At 23.9% G+C, this 18,655-nt stretch overlaps 1 protein-coding gene across 1 annotated transcript; it reads right to left on the bottom strand.

Annotated features, from left to right (window-relative positions):
• Positions 1-6,215: 6,215 nt before the first annotated feature.
• On the bottom strand, positions 6,216-8,785 carry LOC125370046 (uncharacterized protein At1g66480). The gene is made up of 2 exons (XM_048373631.1): positions 7,943-8,785; positions 6,216-6,436 (listed from the first exon to the last, which is right to left on the bottom strand). The coding sequence occupies exons 1-2, from the start codon at positions 8,546-8,548 to the stop codon at positions 6,377-6,379; spliced, it is 666 nt and encodes a 221-aa protein (XP_048229588.1). The 5' UTR covers positions 8,549-8,785; the 3' UTR covers positions 6,216-6,376.
• Between the last annotated feature and the right edge of the window lie 9,870 nt (positions 8,786-18,655).

The raw sequence follows: 18,655 nt of genomic DNA, 5'->3' as shown, positions 1-18,655 counted from the left end.
CATAATAATATCTTTTTTATAAATTTTTACTAGTGTAATTTTTTTATCAAATTAAGTAATTTCTCCAATTAATTTATCAAAAATTTCTATCTTCACAATATAAAGAATAAATTACTTTGTATGATAAAAAATTACATAGTAAGCATAAATATTACATAAAATATTTTTTTATGTATAATGTAACTGATTTATTAAATTTTAAATATGTAACTCATTTTCTTAACTTCATAATATTACAAATTTTGTACACTATATGGTATAAATTATATAACAAATGAAAAATTATATAAATAGTATTATAATTACATAATAATATCTTTTTGTAAATTTTTATTAAATAGTGTAAATTTTTATCAAATTAAGTAATTTTCCCAATTAACTTATCAAAAGTTTCTATTTTCACAATATAAAGAATAAATTACTTTGTATAATAAAAAATTATATAATAAACATAAATATTACATAACATATTTTTAATATAAAATGTAAATGATTTAATGAATTTTTAACCAAACTATGTAACTCATTCCCTTAACTTCATAAATTATAAATTGTGTACACTATATGTATAACTTTGCTAACTTGTGCAAATTTTTATCAAATTAAGTAATTTCTCTAAGTTAAAAATTTATATTTTCACAATATAAAAAATAAGTTGCTTTATATAATAAGAATTATTTAATAAGCATAAATATTACATAAAATATTCTTTATATAAAATATAATTGATTTAATAAATATTTAACCAAGTTATGCAACTTGTTTTCTTAACTTTATAAAATTAGTGATTTTATACACCATATGGTATAAATTATATGATAAAAAAAATATATAAACACAAGTATATTACATAATAATATCTTTCTGTATTTTTTGTTAACTTGTGTGTAATTTTTTAATGTGTAACTTATTTCATTTATTTGTAAATATTTTATATTGACACTAAAATAATAAGAATTACATAAAATAAATAATAATAAATTAAATTATTTTTTTATTATATGACTTGTATTAGCAAGTTACTATCTTTTTAAATTTAAGTATAACTTAAATTTTTTGTCCAAATTTTATTGGAACATCAAGGCATTGAAAAGAACAAAAAGGCATTCTAAAAGAAGGCACCCAGAATTCACCTAAAAATTATTATGTGATTTACTGTTATAAAACTTTGAATATGTTTCTTTTAAGAAATTTATCCAATCTTCAGCTATTTTTGTATACTAGTTTTTAATCCAAGTTGCACGTGAATTATTAATACTTTGATTCGTTATTATTTGTTTAATTAAAAAATTAATTTTTTTATTTTAATTTATTTAATAATTTAATATATAAATTAAGTTTGAATTTCTATAATACTTTATAAATTTGTTCAATTATATATCTTATTTAAATATAAATTTCTAATTTTACAAATAAAAATATATTAAACAAGGTTTCACCACTTGAATATAATTATTTTTATAATTGCTGCAATATTTTAGTTTCTCAAATTTACTATTATTATTTATTTCTTATTTGGTTATTTTTTCTTCTAACATAATACTTGATTTATTATTTTATTATTACTTTTTTAGTGTAGTATATTCTAAAATTAATATTTGATTAAAATATATTTCTTTTATATAGTTGAATCTTTTATTAATTAAGTATTATTTCTAAAACTTCATAGATATTCGATCTAAATCATTCATCTATTGAAATTAAAAATATAATTTAAATAAAAATAAAATCAAGTAAATATAGAATTATTATTTTATAATTTTTCTTGTTGTATACCCGTTTATAAATATTTTTGGATATGAAAATCTCAAATTTTATAAATATCTTACAATTTCTATTTTAATCAAATATTTTACTAAAAGTTTTAAACACCAAACCAATCATTTGTCCAACTAAAAATGAAAAGATTGGTATAAATAAGAATAAAACCAATCATGGAATTAAGTTTGATACTAAACAATTAAAATAATATTCTTTTTATAATTATTTAGATTGATACTAAGCAATTAGATTATTTAATTTTAAAAATTTTAATAAAGAACTATTGAAATTATAATACTGATAGTTCTTTTAATAATAGAATTCCTCGATATTATTTTTTATTTTATATAAATTTTTTTAATATAAATGGTATATCTTTTAATAAATTAAATTATATCTAATAAGAAAAAATTAGTTGACTTGAATTTTTTAAGAAACTAAACTAACTAATCCATAGAATGCTATTAATACTTATGTTTTGATAAACTTGTCTACCTCATCTACTTTCTCACTTTTATATATCTTATTAATTATTAATTTTTTTATCTAAATAAACTATACATTAATTATAATCATTTGACTCGATAATTATACTTTTTTTATAGCTATAATATAGATCTTTTCCTAGTTTTGTAATTGTTTATAATTTTATTAATAAAATTTTCTCTTTTTATTTCTTAAATATTAAATAAAAAGTAAAATTATTATATTTATTATATTTTACTGAAATCAAATTAACAAAAAACTTTAAAAAGTATTATTGAAGTAATTAATAAATTACAAGTTCAGAATCAAAATCTTAAAGATAAGTATAAAAATCATTATAATATGGCCTTTGCTACAAACTTTTATAATTAATAAGGTTGTTTAATAATAATAATAATAATAATAATAAATCAGTGGGTTGCGTCAATGTCCTCCCTTTGTGCTCTTCTCTTTCTTATTTTTTTTACTTTAAATTGCATAGTTTATATTAACCACTTCTTTCATTACTTATAATAAAAAAAAATATTATATATAATTTTTTAATATCCTTTCTCTATTCCTATATTATTACTATTTTTAATCATTTTCTATTAAATTATATTAAGTTAGAAGCACTAATGTTAGATTTTTCTAATATTTCTCATTAATTATTAATAGACTTATAATAGAGTTAGGATTTTAGCTAAGAGAATCTTAGTCCTAATACTATTTTTAATTAAAAATTAATTAATAAGTAACTCAATTAATAAAAAAATTGTATTAACCAATTTTAATAGATTGATATATAAAGATGTTTTAATCAATTTGTTTGTGCTCCCTCCTTCGCCCATTTATATATGTTATGATATATCCTTACCTTCAAATTTTAGCATTTTTCATCCATTACCTTTACGTTTTTTACCAAATTTATTTAAGCTCATTTAGACATTTTTTTTAGTAAATTAGAAATTGTTAAGTTTTAAATTTAAGTTATCAAATACGAGTAATTTATTGGAATGAAGATGGCTAAATCCTTAAGAATTGAAACTTTTTAACAACAAAATATATTTTTTTTTTTCACAATTTATAATCATATCTCTCTCTTTATAAAAAAAATAATACATACTTCAAATTGTAAAATAGTAAAACTTTAGCATACTTTTTTTTTATATATCCCTATTAAATTTTAAAATCTAGCTGCAATATCTAACCTTCATTGGCCAGATATTGCCTATGTAGTAAATGGAGTTTCTCAACATCTCCACCAACTAACAGAAGGACATCATCGTGCTACAAAAAGGGTCCTTTTATATCTCAAAGGCACACTTGGTCGAAGTGAATTATCTCTCAAAGTGATATTAATTTTAATGGTATTTGCGATAGATACTGGTTAGAGTGTCAAAGTACTAGACGGAGCATCACAAGCTATGTATATTCCTTGGAGCAAATTACATCTCATGGTCATCTAAGAAATTATCCACATTTCTATATCGAATGGGGAGGCTAAATATAGAACCCTTACTGCAACTACAATAGAAATAATATGGCTATCATATATTATTCCTGATATTAGTATTCACTTTCTCAAAGCCTCAAATCCAATATTTCACACATTGACTTCAATTATCACTTTATTAATGAAAAAGTGGTTCTTGGTGCCATAATAATCAAGTTCATCCCCTCATAATGGCAAGTGGCCAATGGGCTCAGAAACCTTGCCTAAGGATCCATTTCTCAATTTTCAGGACAAGTTAGGCGTGCAACCTTTTGCCATTCCTCAACTTGAGGAATGGTATTAATAGTAAACAAAGAAGATATTCAAATCAACTCCAAAATAAATCAAAGATGCATAATTTCTCATTCTTTATAAATACCAAAAACATTGCCAGGATGTTATTTCAGAAACTATTTCAAAAGAAAATTTGCAAAAAAATTTAAATAAATCAAATATTGTATACTATTTCATCTCAAGCAATCTTGAAATATATATTGAAACCCCACTCAAGTGGCAAGAGTGTTTGCTTTTAGGAGGTATAGATCTTGAGTTTATGTCTTTACATTCTCATTAAATGAGTTTTGAGAGCTCGTAGGCCTTATTTTATATATCAAAGAGCGATGTAATTCCCCATTTACTATCCTCTCCCTCCGGGAGATAGAAAGGACCCATTCAATCCATAGTGAATGTAAAAAAATAGCTACCCACATTGTGTAGCTCACGACCTATTAAATAGTGTGTTGTACATAAAGAAAGTTTTCTTATTCTCTTGATCATTTTGCTCAAGAGTTTAGAGAACATTCACTAATCAGTCAGTGTTATATGCTTTCAAAAGTCAAGACAATAGGTTATCAGAGCTTTGACTATATTATTTCTATCTTATAAAAGCACTATAAACATTTTAACGTTTTCATCTCCATGTGTAGTTTAATCTAATATACATAGAAAAATAATTTTGGTAATATATATTTATTTTTGATACATAAGTATTATATTGATGAGTATTTATTATGTATTTTTAAATTATTTTTTATTTAAACTGTTATATTAAATATAAACTAATATCTTACTTTCTTTTATTAAATAATAAATTTTAATCTTAAGAAATTGCATGTTAAATATTGAATTACTTTTATAATTAAATAATAGTTCTTAATCCCAAAAAATATTTATTATATTCATAATATTAGTTAACATAAATATAATAATAAATCAGCTAAATTTTCTCATCTTATATAACATATTACCAATTGTAGCTTTTATTAAATCATTTCACGTATATACTTTAGTATTACTTATATTTCATACATTTAGATATTTTTTAAATAAGAATTTAATTAAATTTTATGAATCGAAAGTATTAATAATTAAAATAATAGTAATGGCGTGTTTAGAAAACTACGAGATATAGAAGTTTTGATATACAAGATAAGCTTTGACACATAGAATAAAAATATTAAATTTATATTTATTTTTTATCAGATAAACATTCTATTAATATATAATTTTTATGTTTTCTAAATTAATATATTTACTTAAATATAATTAAATCGATACATTAACTAATATATTATTTTTTAATTAAATATTAATTTTAATCCTAAAAATAGCATTTAATAATTATTTTTTAATTAAATAATAATTTTTTATCTTTAGAAAATTTATTATATTTAATATTAATGTATATAAATATAATCATGTATAATTAATAAACTAACACAAAAATTTCATCTTAAATGGCATATTATTGGTTATCTCTTTTACTGAATTATAATGAAATGTATTTAATTTAGTATTAATTAAAACTTACAATATAATTAAAATTATAAAAAAAAAAAAGCCGTTTTATGCGCGCGTGCACACAATTAGTCGGTTTGGTCCAGCTATCGACCATCATATCACACAAACATTAAGAATGGAATCATCAAAATTTGAATAGTAAAGTCATAATATGAAGCCTGCATCTTTCTCTAATACACAACCCAAAAGATTGGCGCACATATTCTTCATGTGACAGATGTTGAATACAAAGCATCAAATACCTTACCTTTATGAAATTATGTCAAAGGATTAAATGATTTTAATTTTAATTTTTCTAATAAATAGATTTATAATTTTTATTTAAAAATCAAATTAATCTAAACTTTAACTTGATCAAGCGAGTTTATTACTACTTTTGAAATAGAGAATGACTTATTTTTTAATAATTAAAGAAAGTATAAATAAAAACAAATGCATATCGATTTTCTTTATAAAAATAAAATTAAATTCATAATCACATGTTGGTTTTCTTCTATTATTCTAATTTGTAATGGATGAGAAGCGAGCTACACACATGTATTGAATTACAATTTAGAGTTATTTAGTCCTTCAACAGAAGTTGTGGGTTTATCTATTAGAAAAAAAATGAAACTGGATCTATTTAGCACCTTAACACAAATTTAAGGAGGTATTTGATCATTTTTCCTTCAGATTTTTGCAAAAAGACTCACAGTGGAGACAAAGCGAATATAGCTATATATAATCTGCTAACAAATCATTTATATATGAAAATAATAATAAACAGAGTGGAGACCAAAAGACTTGAGAAAAGAAAATAAGAAATTATAAAGATTCTTGTTTCTTTATGTGAAGCTTTAATCTTGTCGGTCCATTCTAATGGGAGTCTACAGCTACCTGAATTTCTCCTTCGTCTGCTACGAAGCTCACTCGCTTCTGCAAATTTATTTCATCATTATCAAAATATGTTAGAAAGCTAAAAAATAAAATAAAAATTAAAAATTCTACTTGTGTTTCTTCTTAAAAATATATTAAAGGTTTCGAGAGACCATTGAATTACATAAACTGTTCTTTTATATATATAATTCAATTTTCTCTTTTAAGAAAATATTGGAAACTCCTAAACTATGAGACATATATTTTTGCTTATATTAGATGGTTATTATTATTTTTAAAGTTTGCAGGTAGTTTTATTTTAGGGACAGCCAAATATATGGTGGTTGTAACGGTAGAGAAAAATTGACAATTAGTAAAGGCTTGTGACCCACTTGTGCCTAAAATACTAGGACCATTATGGCTTTTACCACATATTGTGCCATAAATTAGACCTATGATGGATTTGACTTCACTACTACCAGTGCTTTGAAAATCAGACAAGGTTCGTTGTGGCTAGGAAGGATGTCATCTTCAACTTCTAAAATACCACAAGTGCTTGCCTTTTCATGAGATACAACTAAACTAACATATAATCTTTAGCACTATTTTATTCAGCTTATTTTTATTTCTTCTCATTTTACTTTTTATAAAATTGTTTTACTTCTAAAATAAGTGTAAAAAGATGATTATTTTTATACAAAATAAATTTATTTTTATATATTTTTTTAAAAAATTCATTTTAATCGAACAGACAAATACGAAAAAAAATATAAAAGTAGCAATGATTAATACAAATATATTATCTAATTTTATTTATTATGCAAAAACAAAAACATAAGATTACCCAACAACCATTGGTTTTGTTGTCAATGGAAAAGAGACTTTGAAATAATCAAATTTTTTATTATATACAATTTAGCCTATTTTGTAGTATGCTAATGCCAGTCCCACATGAATAAAATAACTAACGAATGCATAAATGTAATCATTATAGATTTTGGAGATCTATAAACTATGGTTTCTAACAGAAAATGTCCCTTCGGATAGAAGCAATATGCAATCAAATATTGCAACAATTAGGTCCTGAACTCGTCAGGATAGCAGTTAAGAAATGCAATTTGAGCAAGACTGAAGAATTAACTCTTTTTTTCTTTTAAATTTAGTAGTCCAACTAATTTAGCGACTGCTTTAAGAATAATAGAATACTATTGAAAAATTTTAACACAACTGTATATCTTAATTAGATTATAAAAAATCTTACTAATCTCTTTACACGCTGTTGAAATTCCACTTAACTCTTCTTATAATTTGATTGCTATCAGTTACATCAAAAATTAAACTCTTAGTACCCTTTTCTTTTATTTTGATGTACCAAAATAAACATTATTATTAAAGAACCAAAAGAATAAATATTATTATTCATTCTTATATATATATATATATATATATAGAATATTAATTTTTACAGGACTTGTTTTTTTTTGTTTTATATATATAAATATATATAAAACAAGAAAACAGGTCCTGTAAAAATTAATAAAATTCTTTATCTTAAAGAAACTCTACCTGCCGTGGCTTAAGATTCTCTCCAATGCTACCAAGCTCCGGTTTCCACTGAACATGCCGCCGGTTCCCATCACCAATGCTGTCACCAGAATTTTCCATGAAAAGATCAACAATCTTTCCAGCCACCTCTACATCATCTTTGCTCTCTTCCATTAATTTTTCAACTTGTGACTTAGGCAACCTCATCCTAACCCGAATCGGCCCGGAATTCGTCCCATCAGGCAATTGACTAGACGACACAGGTCTAACAAGAGACAGATCAGAAACTGATCTCCTACTTAGCATCAAGCATTCCAGCCTATCTTTAGCACTCATTTGTATACCTGACCTTACCCTTCTGGTCCTGGGCTGCTGTTCCTGCTCTTTCTCTTGAGGAAACTTTGGCAACTCAACTAGAAAATATATTTTCTTTGCCTTTAGTTCTTGTTCAGGTTCTAATGGTTTTGCACGGATACCATAATGCTTGACGGCTTCTGATTCTAACAGTACATGCCCTGGATAATCCTTGACTACGTCCCTCGCCGTCGCCGGAGTCTTTAGCTTGAATGTGTGGCCGTCGATTTTCATCACCTTTGCTTTCTTTCCTCTACCTATACTGTTTCCCATCTCTATATATCAAACATGTATCAAATTCTCTCCAAGAAAATGTGGTCTTTTTATATATGAATTATGTCTACAAGTAGTAAGGATATATACCCTAAAAAAAAGGATTTAGTTTAGTAATTTAAAGGTAATTTCAACAATTGTTCGGTGTGGTGTGAAAAGAAAGAAATTCTCTTTTGTTTTTTGTTTCCTTACAAAAGTCATAATGAGCATGTGAAAACTAACTATAAGGCAGAAAAATTCAAATCCATTACAACAAAGTCCAATTAGTTATTACTAATTGTGCATCTATATTATATTGAACTTCTTTCAGGTACAGTAAAATCTCGAATGCGAACTCCAGTCGGAATCAATTTAATTAATGGAAAGAAATATTCAATTAGTTATTCGATGGAAGTCTTGTTTTGTGTCCATCTTTTCATGCTAAAGCTAGACATTGTGGGGCTAAGAAGAAGATAAGTGTCTGTAATATTAGGTGCTCGGATCACTCCAAGAACGGGATAAGGGTTCAGAGAAAAGAGGGTCGGCTTTACATCATGCAATTATGATATATATATGTCTCTATTTTAACGTTTATCACTAAGGTGCCTGGTTGATTACAAGGCATATGTGTTTTCTTTTACTGATTGGATAGAAAAAGAAAACGAAAGAAAAAACAGCTCTGTACATTTTTATTCTTATTTTTTTTTATTTCTTTTCTCTTAAGAAATATTGTGGAAAGTGAATAGTTGTGAAAATCAAAATATATATATATATATATATATATACACAAAAGAATATGCTTTAATATGAATCATGAAGATTCGTTTTACCGAGTCTTACTATGTTTCGGTAAGATCACATGCAGGATTTTCTGTTTGAACGTATTTAACTTTGATTGGGGCAATAAGTGCATAAAATTAAGTGCTTGTTTGGTCAAAGTTTTGCTTTAGTCTTTGAGGTCTAGAAAACCTAAATCACATGCGAGGAAATCTACCAAATTTAGTACCAATAATTAATAAATGAATGTCAATCATACTACATTTGGAGTCTTAGCAATACCTAACCAAGGCAATTTCAATACCAAAGCGTTTCATGCATAACACCACCAATACCAAATTAAAAAAATTAAACAAAATCTAAGCATCTATGCCTTGTGTGACAGTAATATGGATGGAAATTTATATCCTATTCTTTGAGTATTCATCCGAACTCTACCCAACTAAACTGATTAATATCCGAATTGATTGGATAACATGTTTGAATAACTTATACTCCAAAAAATGTATTAGGTATGAATAGGATACGGATACTATATTATCCTATTCATATTCGTACTCATACTTTACTCAATTTTTTTTTTTAAATTGGATGCAGAAAATTAAAAGTTTTATAATTAAACTTACTAATTTTGATTATCTAATATATTGTATTTAGAGAATTAGACAAACTACTTAATTATTCAATATTTCTTTAATATTTTATTAATTCTTCATTCTCATTATTTTAATATAGCATATATGAATATATTATATAATTTTAGTTAAATAAAATTATAAGTTAAAAATTTATGTATTATAAAAATCTATGTATTATAACATACTCAGGTTATGTATGTTTATTGAAATCTTGATAAATAAGTTATCAAAAAATTTCAACTCGGGTCAATATACTAAATAAATAATCTTGTTTAATGTATAAAACAATAAATTTATTTTGTCTATATATATATATAACTTCTACTACAAACGTATATAAATATTAATTTTTATATTCTATGTACATGCACACTAACTTTTGACCACCTTTTTTTTATATAACTCATAGAAAAATTATGATAAAAATATATAAACAAATAACTAAATATAATTATTTCAAAATTAATAAATATTTGTTTATTAATAAAATATTCATTGATAAATAAATAATCTCTATAAAATATAATATTTTTAGTCACAATAATATTATCTTATACAATTTTTATTATATTTTGATAACTTTTTAGACAATAGGTTACCCATGAATTACCCAAAACTCTATGGATATGGAGACAAATTTAATATTTATTTTTAAATATATATGAGTAGAATATCAATAGACATATATCGTTTCGGATATAGATAATGACAATAATATAAAAATAATTTATTATTAATATGTTATATCTTATAATTAGGATCCGTGTTTAATCAGGAATGCAATTTATTAATCAATAAATTGATAGAAAAAACTATAGAATTATATATAAACTTGAATTTCATATGTCAAAAATAAATATACAAAAAAACCTATGTTAATGTTAAAAAAAATTAAGTATACATATGAATAGAGATATATGATTTTGGGTATAGATAAGGATATAATATTAGCATATCCACAGCCTAGCTATTGCCATCCCCAGACCGTAAGTCACATTTTAATTTAGATGAAGTTTTATGTTTGACCTTTCCGTCATTTATAACTAAAGCTAATTAAATCTTTGATACTGCTGTGACCCCTATAAAACTTCAAAAACATCATTTAATAATAAATTTTTATTTTTTCTTTGAAACCAAAAAAAAAAAAAACAATGCACATTAAACAAATTGATCCTATTCATAATTGCTATTGGACCGTAAGTAACGAGCAAAACTCATTATAGGCGTAAATTATTATGATAAAGTCATAATATAGAGAGCATTTAATAAATTAATTTATTATATTAAACACTTTTTAATTATTTTATAAGTATGTTTTTACCGTACATTAGTAGCTCAGGTATTATTATATGAACAATTGACATAAAAAAAATATTTTTTATAAAAATGATTAAATATGTAATTTTTTTTATTTCGATGTAATGACTAATTACCAATATTAGATTTTATATGTTGATTTTATTTGGATAATTATTTCTGTTTCATTCTTTAAAATATATAATTTCACTATTTTAATGATTATTTAATGAAAAATTTTAAAATAAAATCTCTATATTAATAGAGAAAGCAGAATATAAAAAAATTCTAATGTTTTAGTCTTAATAATTTCTTTTTAAATATTTATTCTTATAGCAAAATACTTTTAATAGTAATATAATTATAAGTAAATATAAATAGAAACTTATTATTTTCAGAAAAAATAGTAAAAGAAAGAATGTAAGAAGAGATAAACTTTAAACTTCATAATAATAAAAGGGATAAGAGATTAATATAAAATTTTAAGTAGTAAATAAATATTAAAAAATTTAAATAATATTTCTTTTATATTGCTTGAGATGTTGCTTTGAATTGACTAACAATAAAGTAAAAATTAATTTCTTAAATTAAAATATCTTAAATTATTTTTCTATTTATATAATATATATAACTTAAATTTATAACAAGATATAATAATGAAACTCAACTTTATATGTGAATATTTTGATATAACTTAATTTAGTTTAGTTTAGTATATATAGGGGTGTCAAAATAGATCATGATATACGAACTCGATGTGCTAAATACGAAAAAAAAGAGTTAGAGTTGAATCTTAGTAGGTTCGGATTAGTAAATGGATTGACCCATTTATGACACGACTTAAAACGAGTCGTGTAACAAGTTGACTCGTGAACTCATTATAATCCATTTAATTTTTTGTGTCATACTGGGTCGTGTCAACCCAACCCGACCTATTTACAACTCGTAAATTCTTTTATTCATTTAAACAAATGAAAAGAAATTATATATATAAATAAAAATAAAACTACATATCTTAAGGAAAAATTATATAATTTCAATGTGATCTCCATAATTTAAATAAATCTATATAATTTTAAGTAAAATTACATAATTTTGAGATACCAAACTAAACAAAACCTATCACAAACTAAATTCTAATTCTAGTCTTTTTTTCTCATCTCAAACTCACATCAACCCCCTCAAAGCCTCCACCAACCACTCTCACAAATCATCTTTTTCACGTAGTTGCTGCCGCCATCCACGCCGCCTCATGCTGCTGCTACTACTGCGCTCTTGCTGCTGCTGCGGTTGCTCTTGCTATTGTCATACTTGCTGCTGTTGTCGTTGTCGCCGTTGTTGTTAGGTATTGTTGTAGTTTTAATTCTCTTATATGGTAGTTTTAATACACTTTTATGGAACTTTAGCTAATATTTGCTATTTTTTTTTTGGTAAAATAGAAGCCTATAATATGAAAGTATGCTCATTGTCATATAAACCATCAGTTAGCTGACATTCTCGTAGAAGAAATTATTTGGAATTATAGTCTTATGAATGTTATTTGGTGGGATTCCCAACTGTGAGGAAAGGATCAACATAATTTCTTATCTAATTCTAATTTATTTATTTATTATTATTTTTTTTGGTTTTATAATAATTATTATGAAAGGAACTAATTGCCAAAAACTTTGGATAAGAAGGAAATTTTCCAGAGCCTCATTTAACTTTTTTTTTTTCTATGAAAAAAGACCCTTTTAAATTTTCTATCTCAGTTTCTCACCTATATTAGAGTCTTTTGATTGGTAAAATTTCAGCTCAAAATATGCAACGCTCTTACTTGTTTGCCTTCCCATATTTTGAAATTCTTTTGCACTGGGCTGATTTGTGGGCTTTTTATTATTATTGATAATTTCTAGAATTTGTTTTTTGGACTGGACTCTAATGCTTGACCTTATATTTCGTCTTCTACCCTTTAGAAAGTTGATCTATTATTTAGTATTTAAAATACTAATTGTGTTTTTTTTTTTTCCAAATATAGTAGATAAGCACTTTGAAGAAGTTGGAAGAATTACAAGTTGTAATAAATATTATATTTTATTTCGTTTTTATTATTTACAATATTATTTTAAATTTTATTGAATTTATAGTTAGATTGTATTAATATATTAAATATTTAAGTTTATGTGCATTCATTAAAGTAGAATAATTTATCAATATTATTATGCTATTTATTTATTTATTTTTTCCTTTTCTAATATATGTTTTTATTTATTTGTTTAGATGGCTAGTAGTGAAAGATTATTCAATTGAAGTTGATAGAGAGACAATTGACATAGAAGAAGAAGAAGATAAGATTAAGGAGTTAGAAAATGTGGTTGCTGGAATGGAAGGAAAAAAAGTAAAAAAATCTAGAAAGTTATCTTCAGTTTTATGGAAGCATTTTGAACTGGTGGAGGGGAAAAATAAAAAAAATATAAATAGCGGACAGCAAATATGGGACCGATAACAAGTAACGTCATATACTAGGATGTCCTAGAAGAGATACAAGGAATATAGGTCAAATTTTAATTTCTCAAGGTGATAGATCTATTGTGAATTGTGTGAAATTTAATGCTAATGAGTTTAGAAAACTAATTGTTATTATTGTTATTATGCATGATTTGCCATTTCAGTTTGTTAAGTGGGTGGCGATGAGAAAATTGTTATGTTATTTAAAGCCTGATTAGCATCTCATATCAAAAAATACTTGTAGGGTAGATTGTTTGAAGATATTTAATAGAGAAAATGTTAGGATAAAATCAATATTGGAACATTGGGAATGATATATTTAACTTCTGATTGTTGGTCTTCTATGACTACTGATGGATATATTTACTTAACTAGGTACTTTATTGATAAGGATTGACACTTGCAAAAGAAAATCTTAAATTTTTGTTATTTGCCTCCTCATAATGGAGTAGCTTTATGTGAAAAGATTAACACTTTTCTACGTGGTTGGCAAATTGATAATAGAATTTTTTTCTATTACTAAGAATAATGCAACTGCCAATAATGTGTGTGCTGATATGCTAAAAAATCTTTTGGTTACTAAAGGAAGACTTTTATGTCAAGGGGGTTTCTTTTCATATGAGATGCTCTACTCACATCTTGAACTTGATAGTTCAAGATGGATTGAAGGAGATTGATGATGCAGTTGTAAAGATCAGGGAAAGCATTAAGCATGTGAAAGGACCTCAACCTAGAAGAATTAAATTTTTGGACTGTGTTCGTCTTTGCGCTTTAGATTTAAGAAAATGTCTTAGACAAGATGTTCCTACTAGGTGGAATTCGACATATTTGATGCTTGATAGTACTTTGTATTATCAAAATGCCTTTATACATCTTCAAATTAGTGGCTCTAACTTCAAGCATTGTGCATCCTTTGAAAAGTGGGTTAAAGTAGAAAAGGTTTGTAAGTTCTTACAAGTTCTCTATAATATTTCTTGTCTCTTTTCTGGCATCAAATATCCAACAACAAATCTATTTTTTCTTTTAGTATATACTAAACATTTAACTTTGAAGAATAGCATATTTAGTGAGAATGTGTACATCAAAACAATGGCAGAAAATATGTATGGAAAATTTCTGAAGTTTTAATCTGTATATAACAGAATATTAGCTATTGCTGTGATTTTAGATCTTAGGTACAAGTTGAGTTTTGTTGAGTGGTGCTATAAAAAGCTTTACGGTGATGAGGGATTAGTCGAGGTTATAAAAGTTAAAAATGTCATGTTCTCCTTATATTCCGAGTATGTGAATGCTGGAATTTTAAGCAGCAATGCAAGTAGTGGAGCTTTCGAAACTAAATTTATGCAAATAATGGAGGTCGATGCACATGAAACTCTTTCTTCTAAGGATATATTGAAGGTAATGTAGCTATATTGTTTATTGATTTCAGATATATATACAAGTCTGAAATATCATTAAAGATTATTATTCTTTTCAGATATAAAAATAACCGAATATGCTGCATTTTTTCATATATGCATATCTAAAAAATGACTATTTCTTTAATTTTATTTTTTTAGATATGAAAATAATTAACTTAATATTATTTTCTTATGCTTTTGAAGCAGTTTGACTCTTTTGAGTGTGATGATATTATTCCTTAAAAGAGTCAAATCTTGATGAGCCAAGAATAGATCGAAAGATTAAATTAGATGTGTTACCATATATTGGAAAGGAAATCAATATAGGTATCCTCAAATTGCAGCCATAGATCATGATATATTAGCAATTCTTGTGACTACGGTAGCTTCAGCAAGTGCATTCAACAATAGTGGAAGGGTTCTTGATCAATATAGGCTTCAACAATCATTTTATAAGTGCATTCAACAATCATTTTATAAGCTTTTTGTTTTTTTTTTTTATTTGTTACTCTTTTTGCTTTACTTTGTAGATGCAAAATTAGAGTTGGAAGAACTTTCAAAAAAAATTATGGAGCTTAGCATAGAGTCATTGGATTTAGAAGAAGATATTACTGCTTCATCTAATTCTGGAATTTGGAATTTTATATGAACTTTAAATGAGTTTTGCATTATGATTTGGTACTATGTGTAATGAACTTTAAGGATACTCCTTGTACTAGATGAAATTTTTATTTATAATTGGTATTATTTGTATTGTTTAATTTGAAAAAATATATTGATTTGTATGTTAATAATATTAAATGGTTCTGTTATTTATTTAACAAGTTAAGTGGGTCGTGTCAGATTTTATGATCCACATACGACCCATTTAACTAAACGTGTTATGCGTGTCGTGTTCATGTCATCCGTTAAAGATTCGTATCGAGTTAGGATTGAGATAAAATGATACGAATAATAAATGGATCGTGTTCGTATTGACCCTAATCGTGTCACCTAAGTAGGTCAATCTGACACGAACACCACCCACTAACACATTTTAACACCCATATATATATATATATAATCTAAATATGACGGTAGCAAAAGAAATATTTAATTTAATTTTACTACTAGACGTCCCAAAATTTATTGCTTATAATTCTATATAAAAGTCTACATTTATGTTTATCCGCACATTGAACCGTTATTATTATTTTAATTATAAAATTAAATATATAATAGAATTTAATAGATATTTTAACATTTAATATGTATTTATAATATGTTAAAATTAACAATAAATTAAATATATTTTAATTTTTTTAATATTTTAAATTTTTATTAGTGCAATAATATAAAATTATTTTAAAAATATCTATTAATTTCATTTAATATTATATAAATTAATACTATCAATATAATTTATATTACTATTTTCTAAAAGTTATTTTATATTTAAATTACTTTTTAGTGAATAATAATATTAAGAATTTAAAATGTTATTTTATAATATTAAAATCATTATCTAATTAAATTAATTAGAAAATCAATTATTTTAGAATATCCTTCTTAATTTTTTAAATTTAAAAATTTTACTAGTGCAATAATATAAGAATTATTTTAAAAATATTTATTAATTAATTTTAGTATTATATGAATTAATACTATCAATATAATTCATTTTATTATTTTTTAAAATTAAAAATTTATTGTATAATTAAAAAATTAATTTATTATTGAACATAATATTAAGAACTAAAAATTTAACCTAAGATATTATTTTATAAAATTATAATTAATATCTAACTAGAAAATAATTGATTAGTTAATATAATATTAAAATATAATTTATATGCTATTTTTTAGGATAGATTAGTAGTTTTATCTTATTGGAAAACTATTTATTAGTTAATATAATATTAAAATATAATTAACATACTATTTCTTAAGATCATAGTCAGTCTTTAATTAGGACTATAACTTATTAATGAATAAATTAATATAAAAATAATAAAATTACACATATGTTTGAATCTCATGTGTCAAGAAATACATATGTCAAAAGAAAAACTCTATGTGCTATAAATTAAGCACACATGTCAAAAGAATTTAGGTTTCAGAAATTAATATATACTAGTCGTTTATTTGTGCATTGTACGATCGTTATTATTATTTTAATTATAAAATCAAGTTGATAGATATAATTTAATAAAAAATTTAATATTTAATATTAATTGATAATATTTTAAAATAATAGCAAACTAACTATTTTTAGACTTTTTAATTTTCTTAAACTTTTAAAATTCTATTAATGCAATAAAATAAAAATATTTTAAAAATATTTATTCATTAATTCTAGTATTATATGAATTAATACTATCAATATAATTGATATTACTATTTTTTAGTATTAAAAATTTATTATATAATTAAAAATTAATTTATTATTGAATATAATATTAAAATATAATTTTAGATGTTATTTTCTAGAATTAGAATTATTGTCTAATTAGAAATTAATTTATTAATTAATATAATATTAAAATATAATTAATATGCTATTTCATATGATAGAATTAATATCGTTATTTGATTAGAAAATTATTTATTAGTTAATATAGTATAAAAATAATAATTAATATCCTATTTTTTAAAATTAGAGTCAGTTTTTAATTAGAAATATAACTTATTAATCAATAGATTAATTGAAAAATATAAAATTATATATCAGGTTGAATTTCATGTCTTAAAATAAGTATATATATCAAAATAAAAAGTCTATATATTAAAAATTAAACACACGTATCAAAAAAAAAATTTAAAATCTTAGAAATTTATATATGTGTGTGCACGCGCGCACATATACTTATACTTATAGCACTTATATATAATTTTAAATAACTAATTCAAAATTTCATGAAATCTAATTTTCTGAGATAGTTCAAACTTTGGGAATTTCACCCGCAGCCACAAGCTAGCTACTTATTCTTAAAGACATTTAGTTTAAAAAAAAAAAAACAAACAAGTTGAAAGGAAAGGGAAAAACTATAGAATTCGAAGTAAAGATCATTATTTTTACACCAAACAATCATACCCTTCAATGAATCATTATCAGCATCCAAGGTAGAGAGTTGGGAATTCTAATAGTTGGCAAATTAGCAAATGCCAAATTGAAAATCGGAACTGGGTTTAGTAATTTGGTGTCAAAAGAAAACAACAGCCGCTTATTAATTTGGGGGCAAATTGGAACCTAACCCCCCCTCCCTATTTATCTCCAGTTTGTTAGCATGTCTATGGTGCCAAACTGCCAATGTTAGATTATAGGAGTTCATTTATAGAAAAATTAAAGTACACATCACAATTACAATTTTATTGCTAGCTACCTACTTTTCCTTCCAGGGATATGGAATGAAACATATACCCTAATGATATTTCTTTTGCAAGTTGGAAATTCCTATACAAATTTAAGACCAAAAGTGTTTGTGCGAGCAAGTCAAGAATTTGTATTAACTTATATGTTGCGAATATCAATAAATATTACTATTTAAATT

This window comes from Ricinus communis, chromosome 5 (genome assembly GCF_019578655.1).
Source record: "Ricinus communis isolate WT05 ecotype wild-type chromosome 5, ASM1957865v1, whole genome shotgun sequence".
In the NCBI taxonomy this organism is placed as follows: Eukaryota; Viridiplantae; Streptophyta; class Magnoliopsida; order Malpighiales; family Euphorbiaceae; genus Ricinus; species Ricinus communis.
Note: the sequence above shows the minus strand (reverse complement) of the source record. Positions and strands in the feature narration are given on the sequence as shown.

Bases quoted from the DNA above. Each gene is read 5' to 3' on its own strand.
- LOC125370046 (XM_048373631.1), bottom strand. From the start codon at position 8,548: ATGGGAAACAGTATAGGTAGAGGAAAGAAAGCAAAGGTGATGAAAATC. The intron at 6,437-7,942 runs GTAGAGTTTCTT...ATAAATTTGCAG, and splicing joins AGAATCTTAAGCCACGGCAG to AAGCGAGTGAGCTTCGTAGC.